The 16864-nt window shown below is 40.6% G+C and overlaps 1 protein-coding gene across 1 annotated transcript in view; it reads right to left on the bottom strand.

Moving 5' to 3' along the window:
• Nucleotides 1-1989, bottom strand: part of tacr3a (tachykinin receptor 3a) — a gene marked incomplete at both ends in the record, with an annotated part of 38078 nt that extends 36089 nt beyond the window's left edge. Inside the window, one exon of the mRNA XM_080441934.1 lies at nucleotides 1622-1989. Within this exon, the coding sequence (XP_080298060.1) occupies nucleotides 1622-1989 (368 nt within the window). The remainder of the gene's footprint in view (nucleotides 1-1621) is intronic.
• Nucleotides 1990-16864: the final 14875 nt, after the last annotated feature.

The raw sequence follows: 16864 nt of genomic DNA, 5'->3' as shown, positions 1-16864 counted from the left end.
TCCTTATAATGTAAAAAAGAAAAGAAAAAATATACATTGTTAAATATATTTTTTAATATATTTCTTTTTCATATTATGAAAAAGTGCTCAAGCATTAGAACTACAATATCAGTCACCAGAACCAGGGACTTGTGTTTTTAATGAATCTAACATGGTTAAAATGGAGTTTGAAGATATGGTTTTATAGGAAGGGGGCATGTCTAACACAACGATGTCCCCTGCGGGCCCTGATACGCCATCATATCGGTCTGGTGGGCGGTGCAACGTAGGTGTGAGGTCCGCATAGCCTCTAGTATATAGCTACACACACTGTCACGTGAGAAACAGGGTGACAGAGAGATTGTGGCACAAAGGGAGGCAATGCAGACCTTTGAGACATTTGATTTATCCCTTGAGGAGGATACTTTAGAATCACATTGGTTGGATAGGCATGTGGTGAGTGTCATGAGATGTTAGACACCCTGTAGTGTAACTGCATCATACCAATGTAACAACATTACCACCTCAATCAATGATAAAGGGGTTCAATGAGTAATGAAATGAATGTATAGGCCCCCCTACTGTACTGGATACATGAACAGCAGGGATATCAACACTCACACACTGTGCCATTATTCTGGTGGACTATTGTGAATTAGTTGCACAATAACATTTGGTCCTATATAAGCACCTACAATGACTTCCATGAAGAGAATGAATGTAGGCTATACTTCTTTGGTGATACCCGCGGGGAAGCTATAAATAAATTATTACTGCCTTAATGTGAACAGTGGCCATGAGAACATTTGTCAAATTAATGACTTTAATTGCCCAACAGCTGCCTTGTATAACTTTGTATAGGCCCCTATCCTTTCTCAAACCAAAAGCATGCATGCCTGAAATATATAATTTTCATGAATACATTATTTTCTATCCAATCTGGTTATAGCCAGCATATATTTACATCTTATTATATTTACTGTATAGAGTTACAGTCTGCATCTCTATGGAAATGTTGTATTGGAGTTTTTTCTGGTTGATATTCAGAATACATTATTAAACTGTAGCCTTAGCCTGTTGCCCATTCTGAGGAGAGGGACAGAGAGTAGAGAGAGAAGGAGAGAGGGAAACAGTTAAAATCATCAATCTGTTCAGTGGTTCTCAACCAGTGGTCCGGGGACCACCAGTGGTCCTTGAAGAGATTCCAGGTGGTCCCCAGCTAAATGATGGAGAGTTGGTAACCAAATGGACCCTTATAGATCTTTAACTCTTGAGAGTGTAAAATAACGGGTCCATTTGGTTTCATTTTATGCTCTCAAGAGTTACATTATTGTTAAACATTAATCAAGTATTGCTACTTAATTAAAGTAATTAAAAAATGTTATTTTGATCAACGTTTGCCTATTATCTCTCCTCATCAATCCCCATCAATAGAGCATGGAATTGTGGACAAAATATGATCCAACAATAACAAAATATTTAAGTTTAGGGTCTGAGAGGTTAAATCTCATCAAATGGTGGTCCGTGGCTCAAATGCCGAATAAATAATGGACCTTGATATGAAAAAGGTTGAAAACCACCGATCTATGAATATCATTCAGACATTTAGTTTTTTGGCATTCCAACAACCTCGAGATCTTACCTGTCAACAGCTATGGCTGTCATGGAATAGATACTCGCGAATACCGACGTCACTGGGAAGAAATTGTGGAACTTGCAGTAGGCTTCGCCGAAGTACCACTCCCCGTGGGCAGCGTAGATAAAGTTTATCAAAGTATTAAACGCGGCCATGGACGCGTCAGAGAAAGCCAAATTCAGAAGGAAGTAGTTGGTCACCGTCCGCATGCGTTTGTGTGCCAGAATAATCCACATCACTATCAAGTTTCCGAAGACGGCCACCGCCAGAACGAAGCTGTAGGCGACGGACCACAGAGCGATGCGCCACGGCGGCTGGACGAACTGGTTGGTGTAATTCGCAGTGAAGTTCGACCCGTTTTGCGGGACTGCCATTAGTATTAAGCTATTGTTATCCATTATTAATCAGTATTAATAATACAACGTGTTTGAAGACAGGAGAATTAGCCTGTTGTGAATGTAGAAGAGTGGTTTCCAATATGAGGCACCATTGTGCGCAACACCAACATCACCACCAGGCAGTCAGTCCTAACAACGCTGTACAAAATAGGCTATTTTCTCAGATCACAAAGAAGAGCTATTTCCCAACCAGATGAAACGGCGGAATAATTTTTTAATTCTCTTTCTCTGTGCAGCAAGTCGGATACTTCAATGCCTGTTGAATGCGGTGAAGCGCCGCTTCTCCTCCAGCATCAGCAACAGGCAGAGATGAACGCGCACCCGCCGTTATGACGCACAAGTCGTGCCACAAGTGGTGTGAGTGATCGATTCTTCCGACTGTTGCTTTTGAACTCGGTGAAAAACAAATGGGCGGAATTGGTAGCCCTAAGCCTGCGATATTATATCAATCATGCAGTACGCCTTTGAGAGTTCGCACACTGCACTACATTCCAATGCCTATACAGTGACTGTAACATAACCCAAGACCAAGCGCAAGAGTGTGAAGAACGCACCTATACATACATAGCCATGGGTTCAAATGACGCTCGTCTGTCACAAGCGTCATGGAACCACTTGTTCCTGGTTTGAGAATGTTTTACATTTAGAACCGTTACATCTACATACACGTTCAGATTTCAAATATAAAGTGCTGACCCCACGGTCACGGATGTAACAAGTTAAAGCGCCTGGGTCTAAGTACCCGTATCTTTCGTATTGTTCAATAAAAATACATTTCTATTTTTTTGTGTGTTCGTAATGTATCGAAGTGCAATACTTCTCCTAACCGATACGGGCACGTAGTTGAAAGCATATGGAGAAACATCGAAGAAAATGGCCATCAATCGGATTAAAATGCTTTTTATTGAACAATACGTAAGATACGGGTACTTAGATCCAGGCGCTTTAACTTGTTACATTTGTGGTCGTGAAGTCAGTACTTTATATTTGAAATTTGAACGTTTATGTAGATGACCGGTTGTAAATGTAAAACATTCTCAAAGCAGGAACAAGTGGTTCCTCATGTTTCAGGGCTACTAGGCATAGCTGTCAAGTCGTGTCACTGGGTGCGACAGGAGATCACGGCCGGTTCATGACCGTGTGTGTGTGTGTGTGTGTGTGTGTGTGTGTGTGTGTGTGTGTGTGTGTGTGTGTGTGTGTGTGTGTGTGTGTGTGTGTGTGTGTGTTTGTTTAGAAAATAAACACTGTGTGTATCTTATATTATATATCAGATAGGCCTACTGTATCACCTTATTATTTACAGAATGCTCATAAACAACACCCCGGTATGGATGGACATCTTGGATTGAAACCCTTCCCAAATTATTCTCCTTTTTTCTCCTTCTTTTCCCTCGCGCTCGCGCACACACACACACACACGCACACACACACACACACACACACACACACACACACACACACACACACACACACACACACACACACACACACACACACACACACACACACACACACACACACACACACACACACACACACACACACACATGCATGCCTCCTTTAGGAGAGACAAAAGAAGAAAAAATTAAGAAAAAATAACTACATCTGAGAGCAGGGATGTACAATGAATACACAATAATGCATCTTAGTGTACCGGAAGACAATCCAAACCATAAGATCACAATACCAAAAAAAAAAAACATTATAGTTAAGAGGCTTTCCACTAACTCTAAAGCTGGGTATCCAATATTGAAGGAAAGACAATCACATGATGGAAAAAGTAAAACAAACAAAATCCAGAGCTGAATACTCTATACAAACAATAAATCCATTTATATACCATCTCCCTAAAGCTAAATCTTGTCTGACTTATATGCAACCCAGTTTGACTACTTAGTAATATTTGTAGGCAAAGTGAAAAAGTACAATTTGTTTTCCATTATGCAAATTTCATTAACTATATCTGCCCAATTCTGTATTGTAAGAGGGTCAGTGAGCAACCAATGCCTGAGGATGTTTCTTTTAATTTAAATGTAAGTTATTTTTAGATGCCAATATCAAGTGCCCTGTATGAAAATCAGTTTTCCCTATGTAGCCAGTCAGAGCTGAGCCTCAGGGGCCACCGTAGGCTGCTCTGTCCACTCCCTGGTTTTCAATCAGTGTTCTTAAGGTCACCCCAAGAAAAAAGCATTGGAAAAATTATTTCTTTGCATTTTTTTACCAAACACTAGAATGCACTATAACAGGCTGTTGGTCTTGAGACCTGGGTCTTGCACTTAAGCTTGTTTAATGCTGGTGCCAGGGTGAGTAATGTGTTTCATGCCTATTGTTTTAATCATGTTTATATGTTGAGATTGTAACTAACACTGCTGTGATCATTCAGGTTGATCATGGGCCCAACTGATTGCTGTGGCGAGAGGGAGTGTTGTGAAAATACAGACAACTGAAGGTACGCAAACAAACAACTTGTTGTATAGGCCTACTTTGTGTTTGTTTGGTGTGCTAAATGTTTATTTTATATCCCCTCCTTTAGATCGCCACTGCTGCTTTGTTTAGCTTGAGTTCATGCATTGATTTTATTATTTGTTCATAGTTGAGCTATTTCATATTGTGATTATTAATGTTTGTCTTTTGTTCATTTCCCCTTCTATACCGAGTTCTGTGTATCCAGAGTCCAGGGGAGCCAAGTGGTGCAGCCGACCTTAAGGGGGTTTCACAATAGGTCTCACTAGTAATCCAGAGCGGTAGGGGAGACCAAAAACACACAAAAAAGAAGAGAGTTAAAATTCATGGTGTAGTCCCTTTAAGTTTGCCATCCCACACTACTTTTCAATGTGATCACTGTCCAAAGATTCTCCATACAACCTCCCCCAAAATTATTTTCTGCATTTCTATTTTATTATTGATAGAGACAGAAAACAGGACAGGAAAGGTTGGACAAAGAGGGGGAATGACATGCAATAAAGAGCATCAGGTCGGTTTTAACCTGGGCCAGCTAAAGGAAGGACTATAGCCTTATTTATGTGGTATATAACATATACACTCTTACCAGGTGAGCTGAAAGCCCCCCGAACCTTTTCACAAAACCGCGAAACATTGTCATACCATGCCCCAGGCAGAGAGAAAGGTGGCAGGTATTAGTGCTCCTGAGTTCCCTTTCAGGTGTTAATGACATAACCTGGAGTAGATCGAAGTAAAATAGTGGGTTGTGACTGTGAGTTTAACCACATGAACCCCATCATCCTTATTCTGGGCATGTCATAATACATAAGTGAACATTCAGCGATCTGAATCTTGTGTTCTACTAGAACACAAGATCACCCGTTGTGAGGCTAGATCAGATATTTTCGGCAAAGAGAATATGGGTAGAGGGTAAAAAAGAGTGGACCAAGTATAGATCATTAGGCGACACTAGTCAGTGAATAGGTATAAGTTAAAATAATAATTTTGTTAATCTTCAATAGCATTTTCTATACAGTATTATAAGCTACTGCCTAAGCACCATTAACTGCCTAAGAATTTTGTACAATTTCTGCTCCTTCCAAGGAAATAGGCCCCAATGGCTTGACCCAATCATAATCATAATAATCTACATGTGTGATTTGAAATGTCAACACTAGATAGGGCTTCATAACCAAAGCTAATTTAGTCCAGCTCTGTCTCATCACATCCTCTATTGAACTAAGCCAGCAAGCCAATTGGCTACATTTGGCTTAACCACATCTAACCCTATATATTTTGTTGGCCAGGGTCCCCCAGCGTCTATCCTAGCCTCCCTCTAGTCTACACCAAATCTCTTTGCCAAAACGCTCACAATGTGTGAACTTGCAGATGGTCAATTTTCTGTGAATGTTCGCTTATTTTCTCAGAATGTTTACCTATTATGACATGCTCAGAATGTCTACAGCAGGGGTCAGCAACCTTTTTGACATGAAGTGCCTTCTTTTTATATTGTTTAGTGTGCCATAAACATTATGATTGATTATGACACCACATCAAAATAAAATATGTATTTTGATCGTCCATATACAGCACATAAATGTAGTTGTGTTCAACGTAGGTTCGGGAGTAGAGACCGCCCTCTGCTCAGCCACTCAAGTTCATGATCAAGTTCACCTGCACTGCTTATCTCTCAGCCAATCCACGTAGCAATCACTACAGTATAAATACACCTGCGATTGTATCACTTACCTGTTTGATTTCGCTCGCGATACTCAAAAATGCCCTCCTCCTCCCCAACATTCCCCCATAATTTTTCGCTCTCCTAACATCTCTACCTTCTTTCCTCCAGGAGCCCCGGGGGGGGGTAGCGTTCGGAGCAGAGGCGACAGACAGCTCCAGGGCCGAGCAACCATGGTCGTCTGGCTCCCGAGACTACACCCCCACCCTGAGTCTCGCCCCACCTCGGGCTCCTCACCAATACACATACTGCACATCTCATTCCTTCAATAAATACTGTTTAACCTGAGCAGAAGGTGTGGTCTCTTACTAGTGAACCTTTATTTATTTTATTGACTCTTTTTTTAGACTCTGAGCATTAACCCCACACCTATCTACAAGACCCCCTCCCCAGTCAGAGTTCAGAGTTTGTATGAATGTAGAATTGTGTGCAGTATGTAACTTGCATACATATTCTTATATAAACAAAACTAATCCTCTCTCTCACACTTATGCCAGTGTGCCAGTGGTTACCCTCCCCTGTGCCAATGTTGGCACCCGTGCCTAAGGTTGCCTACCCCTGGTCTACACAGTATGTCTTGCATAAAAGGTACATTTACAAACACATTCAAGCAAGGAGGTTTCTCTCTCTGGAATTTGGTGATTAGTATTTTAGTACCAGGGGGACCACAATGGAAACACGCCCCAGGCTTTTGGTCTCATCCTTTTAGCATGTTATTTTTTTACTGCTAGTATAAAGAATTCAATCAATCAATCAACATCAAACCTTTTTGCCCAGTATTTAACTCATGAGTTTTGTCTCAAGCTATCATATACAGTAGTAGCCTATGTATCTATTTTGGCATAGTGCCACAGTGCATTGCTCACCCACCCAGTTCCTCTCAACTCCAATAATATCAATGATTACCAAAGACAAAAGGGCCTGGGGCTAAGTCCAGCAGCCTCGCCATCTGTCATCAAATTGAAAATGTGTAAAAGTGAAAACAGAAATGTAAATACTGAAATTTTCTTTTGTAGGCCTATATGTATTTTATACAGATATCTATAGAGTCTACACAGTCTTGTATGAATCACAATTGTAGGGTGGCTCTGGGGGACTCACAAGAATACAAAATGTGATGTACAGTATATTAGTGGTAACCTTACTGTGGTGGTACCCTACTGAATGGCTGTAAGGGTTTCCTTTTCTGTCCGACTACCGTCAAATCTGAGAGACTGTGGTCCCCCTCCAGATATTGAACTATTCACCATGAACAAAGCCTGTTATACTCCATAATAGGACATGTGTCGCTTACGGACAAGAGCAGATCTACAAGCGACACAGAGCAACACCATTGTACGATGGAGTGTGAAGCTTAAAAGCCTCTTTCAGCTGCATGGCCCTGATTGCCTCACAGATCGCAGATCGCATTTACATATCTTTTAAGTCCTAGATTCCATCATGACCTGCCAAATCCAATCAGAGCAATACAATGCTTTTCACACTGGCACGTGCCAGTGTCATTAAAGACAAGACAATATTTCTCTTGGTAGGAGTTAATAGTGTTGAAGGCTAGGGTCAATATTTAGTGCAATCCAATGAGTTTTCTTCAAAATCTACATATCCTCCTGAATGGTTGTTGAAAAAAATACCTTTTTTTATTGGAGGTCTTTGTATTTATTAAATGCATTGCAGCTGTATTTTGGTTAGCTTTCTATTGGTTTATTTGCTCATTTATTTTCTCTGTACACTATCATACATTTCAAGGTAACTGAGTTGCAACTAGAAAAAGTGCTCCTCGGCAGGGGCGTCACAGGGGGGGTGTAAGTGGGACTGGTTACTAGCCCCTGGTATTTTTTAAAGAAAAAAATCATAGGGGGGCCCACAGTGAATCTTTGTCCCCAGGGCCCAGAATTTGGTGCTACGCCCCTGCTCCTCGGAGCACAGGTCTCCGCCAGGTCAGGTAGGTTATTGTGGCCTCCTGGTGGTGCTAAAATCTGGAATCTGGAATCTGGACAACCTGGAGGAGACAATAAACCTTAAATGTCCATTATTAGTGCAAAGCATTTGAAAAGACTAGAATGTATTGGCTGCCTCAGTAGCTGTGAACGAAAGAAGTGATGTTCGCAATGGCCACCAATGTTACTATAGCCTACTTGTCAACTGTCATGGCCATCAATAAAGATTAGCTACTTTTCACGAGGAACCTGTGTGTGAATTCTGAGCACTGCAATTAGGCTAGAAAACAAATGAGATTCCTTTATTCAAAATGACATTGTCTTTTTTTCTCTCACCCCAAACCATTTTTATTATAGTCACATCTCATGATCTCCTTTTCTCACCATTTTCATTGCATTTCCTGTTGGATTGTATTCATGTGTTTGACCTTTGCAATATTAAAAGTGTGATGGGGTTGTGGATAGCTCTGTTTGTCTTTATCCTTGCACTCAGTATTTGGAAGATCCAAAGGAAAAAACATTATAAAACTATGCATCATCCATTATGACAGACTGCATAAAATGTTGTGTTGTTTGTGTCATACTGTACCATAAATAAAATGGATTGCCAACTGATGGAAATTATATAAGGAGAAGACAGCTAATTTAACGGTAAAATTGTACAATGAAATGTCTCATGTTTAAGCACTGTACATCAGATGATACATTTTCAGATGTATCATTAGGCTGGCACTGTTTGAAACAAATGTCCCCAGTATCAAGCTGGCATTGTTTCCATTAATTGAAATTCACAGCAGACATTCTCAGTGTTATAGTTGCTCCCTATAGGGGATATTTAAACAAGGTCAATTCTAGGTAGTGAAAGTCGGTTTCATATTCATATGCATTTATGGAAATACAGTATACATATTTCATAAATGTGTCTTGGATCTTGGATAACCTTTAAATAATGTTTTCTTCAGATGCCGTGCATGATATTATTTTAGGCAAGTTCCCCAGCAAAACAAAAAACAAACAGAAGAACAGCTTGATCTATTGTATAAAGCTTAGTTGAACAACAATTACAGGTGTTACTACAGTAGATCTGTAACTGGTATGGCCAAATTTCGCTCTGTGCTGTAGCCCCTAATATACATTAACTGTTAAATTAATCCAGCAGGTGGGCAGTTCAAGTGCTGCTATAAGCATTTTTATTAACCACATGCACCCTAGCATCCCAATAGTTTTTTTATTTGCGAAAATAGCAGATCTACAAGCTCACAATGCATCGTATCTCTGCACATTGTGATTTCACAAAGAAACCACTGCCAAGTATACTGTATGTGCCACATCAAACTGTATAACAGTACAGTTTGTGGCCAAAACAAACAACAGTAGACAATCAGCTGCTATATAGGCAGCAGGCAGACTAACAAAACACAACTAGACGCGTCGCAATTCTGGGAAATTGCAAAGTGTGGTTGCGCCGACGCCGGTCGCGGGTCGCAGGCGGCCGCCGGGACGTGAGGAATACGTCGGGAGGATTACCGTCGGAGGCCGCGCGACGTGCGATTCGAATTCGGTGCCGATCGGATCCCGCGTTCGTGACACGTGCCGTTTTGATTTGAGGAAATAGGCCCCTCCCACGAAAGAAACAGGCCCCTCCCACAAATGTAGCGGGCCAATGACATCGTCATGTCACTCCTGAGATCGCTTGCTTTTCTTTTTGAGAGAACTGATCCCCTCAAAAATCATGTTTTTGCATCAAACCACCCTCGACATGTGATTCAAATTTGGGATTGATTGGACGTTTCGTTCGTGATTTTTGGCATTCTTTGTAAAACAGGCCCCTCCCACTAACTTTGGAAGCCAATGCCGTTTGGATATGTTTATTGCTAGGTCCAGAGATCATGTGTACCGATTTTTGTGAAATTTGGATAAAATATGTGGGAGGAGGAGCTAAAAGTGTGTTTTGAAGAAAATAAAAAATTGCGGAAAATCTATCCAGACGCAAATGGGCGTGGCCTATATGGGAGTTGCGTCATGACCCAAGGAATCCAGGGGTAATTTATTTTATTTTATGACCTACGGTTCAAAAGTTATACTCTATAGCAATGATTACTATCAGAATATAGTGCTTTAACCTTTTAACAAAATACTTTTTGTTTTAACCCAAAAATATCACTTACCCTACCTTTAATGCACTAATAAATCAATATCAATTAAACTATGTAACCAATCTCTTAGCAAAGTACAAGCAGTCTATTCCCGGTGAAGCCGGTCAGAATCAGAATCAGAATCAGAATCAGTTTTATTGTCACATCACAGGTTTACAAGGTAAAAAAGTGGGTGAAATTCGTTTTTGTACATCGTTCCCATCGCAACGTTAATTTCCATAGAAAGAAGAGGGGGGGGGGGGGGAGAAGAAGAGGGGTGGGGGGCAAGTGGGAAGGAGATCAAAACAAGAGAGCAACAGAAGGCCAGACAAGTTATCTACATTTTTACAAAGTACCTGAGATAATAAAAACTAAGGTGCCTGAGCATAGCAGCAATGTATGTATACTGTGCATGTTATACTTATACTGTGCATGATATACATATGGACGTTAAGGTGCTTAGAGAAAAAAGAGCACAATAAAAAGACAAAAAAGTCAGTGCGTTATACATGGGATTAAGGTGCAAAAGGTCAGTGCGTGTCCACCTAGGGTGGACTGACCCTAGTATAATCCGCAAGTAGCTCCATGAGGGAGTGCAACAAAAAAGTCATTTGTACCTGGTGTAGTCCACAGGTGTGTCCGAGGGGGAGCTAAGTCCAAGTCATTGTCCCTGGTATAATCCACAGGTGTGTTCAGGAAGAGCCAGAAAAGTTTTTGCACCACCTGCTGTCAGGCTGCTGAACAAGGCTTATGCCTCATTCAGCATCCTGACAGCAGCCGGATTAAAACTACACCAGTACCTGGTGGTGGAACTCTTGATACTGCGGTAGAGCCCCTTGCCCGGTCGCGGTCGTTGTAGGGGTTTGAACAGTCTGTGACTTGGGTGGTGCTTGTCCTTGATGATGCGCTTGGCTTTGACCACGCACCGCTTTTTGTACAGTTCCTGGAGCGCTGGGAGCTCGATTCCCATTATCCGCTCTGCCGATCGCACTACTCGCTGTAGGCTGATCTTTTCTCGGGCAGTGCAGTTCCTGTACCAGGCCGTGATACAGCCTGTTAGGATGCCTTCAACAGAACTGTTGTAATACAGCCTGAGGATGCGATGTCCTACTCCGAGCTTCTTCAGGCGGCGGAGCCAGTACAGTCGCTGCTGAGCCTTTTTCATTTTGACATATGGCACGAAATTGGGGAAAATAAACTGCGAGAGAAATAGCGAATAAGAAAAAAGTTTATCTAGAAAGAATAATAAAGTGGCAACCACACTAATTACATTGTTACTGTACTGTGCTTACTGTAGCCTGCTTACTTAAAGGTAGGGTAAGTGATATCTATTTATATTTTTGTTGTTGTTAAAAAGGTTAAAGTACTATATTCTGATAGTAATCATTGAGCGTTTGTTCGGTCACAGGGGTGTCTCCAGCTCTTTAGTAAACAGAATATAGTACATTTTCAGGTAGCTAGGTGACAACATTTAAGCCAATAAAGAGAGAGCACTGAAAATGCATTTTCTGTTTACAGTAATAAGGAGCTGGAGAGACATGGGAGACTCCTTTTACTGAACAAACACACTATAGCAATGAGTACTATCACAATATAGAGCTATTTTACACATATTTTAACCAAAGTAAATCACTTACCCTACCTTTAACTGAAGTATCTGTAGGCTTTTTTTTTAACTTGAGTTAAGACTTGACATGCCCCAATATATAGTATTTCAAAACAAAATGTTCTACTCCATTACGCTTGATAAACACTCTTGATACTAAATAATTCAGATTGATTAAATCCTCAAAAAATGTTCTCCTTCCTTGCGCTTTCAGCATCAGAGGGTTTCCTTTCAGTTTCCATCAAAATAGGTATACATTAATGTAGCTAATCACCTCTCTCATGAGACATTTTCCTGAAACATCACAGAACATTAATGCAAGCCACACCTGGTCATCTGTCATAAAAAGCTATAGGATATGCCTACATTAGGCTACAGAACAATGTGCTTTACTGGGATTTCTATGGGCATATCCAAATGAAATGGGCAGTATGCATATTACGCCATCTAGTGTCCCTTTAGGATACATTCTTATCTTAATGCTACAAGGTAATGCAACACCTCAACTCATTCTTGATTGCAAGTAATTAGGCATATTTGACAATTTGATGCTAGTGTCACACAAGCAGACTTTCTGCATCTGGCACTGGTAAATGCAAGAACAGTTTGACCTCTTATCTGGAGGTTAATTTGGCGAGAGAGAGAGGAGGGAAGGGGGGCATATGAGAGGAATAATTATGATTTCCTGTGCAGAATTAAACTGCCTTGGGTCATTACTATGATTTGGTATGCATCTACTGTAGACACCTACTCAACAGGTGACAAGGATTTTACGGTCACGTGGTTTCAGTACATGCACCGAATAGATGATGATACTGGTGGCTATATGTAGTTAATGTATAGTTAATTGACATTACAGCTGACCATTCCCCTTTGAGAGTGCACTCTTGAATCCAACATGGGGAAAATCTGTCTGTACATTTGTGTCTATGATAGCACTGCATTTTATACACTGAAAAGCATGCATTTATTTGTTAAAGGTAGGGTAAGTGATTTTCTTTGGTTAAAATAAGTGTTAAATAGCTCTATATTCTGATAGTACTCATTGCTATAGAGTGTTTGTTCAGTAAAAGGAGTCTCCTTGTCTCTCCAGCTCTTTATAAAACAGAACATGCATTTTCGTTTCAGTTTCAGTTTCATTTCCAATTTTATCCAATCAGGATAGAGAACTCAATCAGGATATAGATTAAACAAGTGAAATTGGAAGTGATGACACTAAGAAATGAGCAGGCAAAATTGGAACTGGAACACTATAAAAATGAAGCTTAAAAACGGGTACTTTCTCCTGATTGGCTGAGATTTTGACACCTACCGGAAAATGTATTTTCTGTTTATTAAAGAGCTGGAGAGACGGGGAGACTCCTGTTACTGAACAAACACTCTATAGCAATGATTACTATTACAACAAAATACTTTTTGTTTTAACCCAAAAATATCACTTACCCTACCTTTAAGTATTGCAGAAAAAAATCTAACATCCATGACTTCTTGACTCAACAGAAGTATAACAGAGAAGCAAATATGTCTAAGTCATAGTGAACTCTTTGTGTAATCATGGCAGAGATAAAACAGATCAGGAACTTTAACAAAACGTAACGCCACCTTGGGAGTTCACCCAAGGAATCCATTAAAAGTGCTACGGTAACTACTCTGAAATATATATAGATAATATGTACCGATTTGCATGATGTTTGGACACAATTTGTAGGAGTAATATGAAAAAAAAATGTTTAGCAAAATTCAGCCTCCTGGTGGCGCTATAATAGGGCAATGTTAAAATGGTGGCATTTGTTCCTCAACGTAGCGCGAATGTGCGTGCAATCGGACGCTGCGTTTATGATTTGCGGAATGGAATATGAAAAATACAACAGATCCGCAAAACAGTTTGCGCACCCCCCCCCAGCCTCAAGCCAGATTTCCGCCCCTGCGTACGCCTGCAATCTTGCTGAGTTTAACATCATTTAATACAATCAGATAGAACTTTTTGGTTTGGATGAATGGGCTGTCAAGGGTTGGTTTCAACTCTAGATGCCAGATAGCATTATAGCATCTAAGAGTTGCTTGCAGCCAAGTAGGGTGAGGTTTCAAAAACAATGTGTGCAGAGGATAGAAGGGGGGGGGCAAGAACCCTCCAGACAGTTCTACACCACATTTCGACTGCAGTCACCTCCAACTATGTCTGGTTAACACAAGAAATAACAATTAACAAGTGGCAGTTGGGTTATCACAATGAAATAAAATACAATACAGAAGAACAACAAGGGTCTAAAAAAAAGTAGGTCAAAAGCAGCAATGGAGCTATGCCTATAAAATAAAACCACAACAGTTAGCCCCCAATTTGCACTATTAATTATACATCTGAATACATTAAAATCAGAATACCATTATTACTTCGACAGCCAAGGTGTATGTGTAAGGGAGGCCTGATGAGTTACCCAATGCTAGCTGCAACTTAGATGCTATAATTCTTAGGCTATAGCATTATAGCATCTAGTTGCTTGTGGCTAACCCAATGCCAGGAGTGGACAAGCCTAAGTAAAACTCTGTTAGAACCACCACATAGTACATACTGTAGTTACAAAGGCAACATTACTGCACATACCTTACTTAACCTCACCAGTAACCTTAAAGTTACTGGTGAGGTTGGCCCTAATATCTGGCCTAAAAACAGGCTATTGGCATTTGATCCTCAACACTGACGCATAGAGAGGAGGGCGCCTGAAGTACATAGGATCATTCAAAATAAACACAATGGTCTAAACAAACAGTTTTAAAGCAAAAACAAAAATCCATTGCCTACCTTGCTCAGACATGAGAAACATGAATGGGGACAGGTCTCCCTGTTGTTATGTCTGAGTCATAGTGACAGGGCGATGGTCCGCCGGCTGTCTAATCATCTGCACCAAAACCGATGTACTTGGAGAAGGCGAAATACGAACAGGCATTCCAATGGATGATAATGATGATATACAGGATCAGGTTTAGTTGCCAATGCGGAAGATATTTGGGTAATTTGTTTTAGTATGTCTTTTTTAATAACTCAAACATGCGGCCAACCCTCAATAGCTTGTTCATGCGTATCTCAGGGTAGTCAAGGCCAATTAGCAAATTTTAATATGGGATATTAACACAATAATGTTGAGAAGGAGAATGTTTTCTGAATTTCTTAATGATGATGATGATGATGATGATGATGATGATAATAATAATAGTAAATAGTAATAATAATAACAACTAGAAAAAGTGCTCCTCGGAGCACAAGTCTCCGCCAGGTCAGGTAGGTTATTATGGCCTCCTGGTGGCGCTATAATAGGCCAATGTGAAAAGGGTGCCATTTGTTCCTCAACGTAGTGCAAATGTGCATTCAAAGTTTCACCGCAATCGGACGCTGCGTTCATGATTTGCGGCATTTTGTTCAAAACGGGCCACTCCTGCAAACATTACATGTCAATGTTAGCCAATCAGGATGGAATATGAAAAATCTAACAGATCCGTCTTGATCACATGACTATAGAGATCATGTGTACCGATTTGCTTGAAATTTTGATCACATCTGAAGGCTTAATATAAAAAAAAATGTTTTACATAAGTCTGCCTCCTGGTGGCGCTATAAAAGGCAAATGTGAAAAATGCAGGGCAAAGGTTTTTCCTTGGCCTCTAGAGAGTGTGCATACAAAGTTTTACACTGATCGGTGCAGTTATAGGTAAAAACACAAATCGGCCTGTTACAGCGCCACCATGAGGCTGATTTGAACATTTTCAAATGGCATTTCTTCCTCGGCCTAATGGGAATGTGTGTGCAAAATTTCACGGAAATTGCATGCTGTGTTAATGATTTGAGGCATTTTGTTAGAAACTGAGTACTCCTGCAAACTTTGAAAGGCAATTTTTGCCAATCAGGATGGAATATGAAAAATCGGAAATTAGCCGTTTCTTTTAATGACTATAGAGATGCTGTGTATCGATTTGGGGGATTTTTGGCCAAAATCTGTAGGAGTACTGTCCAAAAATGTGTTTTGCACGAATCTGCCTCCTGGTGGCGCTATAAAAGGCCAATGTGAAAAATTTGGAGCAGAGGTTCTGCTCTGGCAGCCAGGGAGTGTGTGTGCACAGTTTCGCTGCGATCAAGCCAACGGTGCCAGAGATTAGCTGTACACAAAATGACAGAATGACAGAATGACGGACGGACACACACACGGACTGACGGACAGGGGGTAAAACATACTCTCTCGCCATGCCTTTCGGCCTGGCGGAGACAATAATAATAATAATAATAATACATCAGACTTATAGCACTTCCTACTCAAAGACGCTTAACAAAAACAAAACAAACTAGAAAAAGTTCCAGGTCAGGTAGGTTATTGTGGACCAGCAATGTTCGGAATTCGCCAATCAGGATGGAATATGAAAAATCGGACAGAACCATCTTGATCACTTGACTATAGAGATAATGTGTATCGATTTGCATGATGTTTGGACAACATTTGTAGGAGTAATATAAATAAGAAAAATGTTGCAAAAAAATTTCCTCAACGTAGTGCGAATGTGGGTGCAAAGTTTCACTGCAATCCGACGCTGCGTTCATGATTTGCAGCATTTTGTTCAAACCGGGCCACTCCTGCAAACTTAAGATGTCAAACTTAGCCAATCAGGATGGAATATGAAAAATCTAACAGATATGTCTTGATCACATGACTATAGAGCTCATGTGTACCGATTTGGGTAAAATTTGGATAACATGTGAAGGCTTAATATCAAAAAATGTGTTTTGCATAAATCGGCCTCCTGGTGGCGCTATAAAAGGCAGATGTGAAAAATGCAGGGAAAAGGTTTTTCCTTGTGCCTCTAGAGAGCATACAAAGTTTTACACAGATCGGTGCAGTTATAGGTAAAAACACAAATCGGCCTGTTATAGCGCCACCATGAGGCTGATTTGAAAAGTGGCAGTTCTTCCTCGGCCTAATGGGAATGTGCGTGCAAAATTTAAATTTTC

The sequence above is a fragment of the Gymnoscopelus braueri genome, assembly GCF_963280865.1.
Source record: "Gymnoscopelus braueri genome assembly, chromosome: 2".
Taxonomy (NCBI): Eukaryota; Metazoa; Chordata; class Actinopteri; order Myctophiformes; family Myctophidae; genus Gymnoscopelus; species Gymnoscopelus braueri.
The sequence above is the reverse complement of the archived record's forward strand: the minus strand, read 5'-3'. Positions and strand labels throughout refer to the sequence as shown.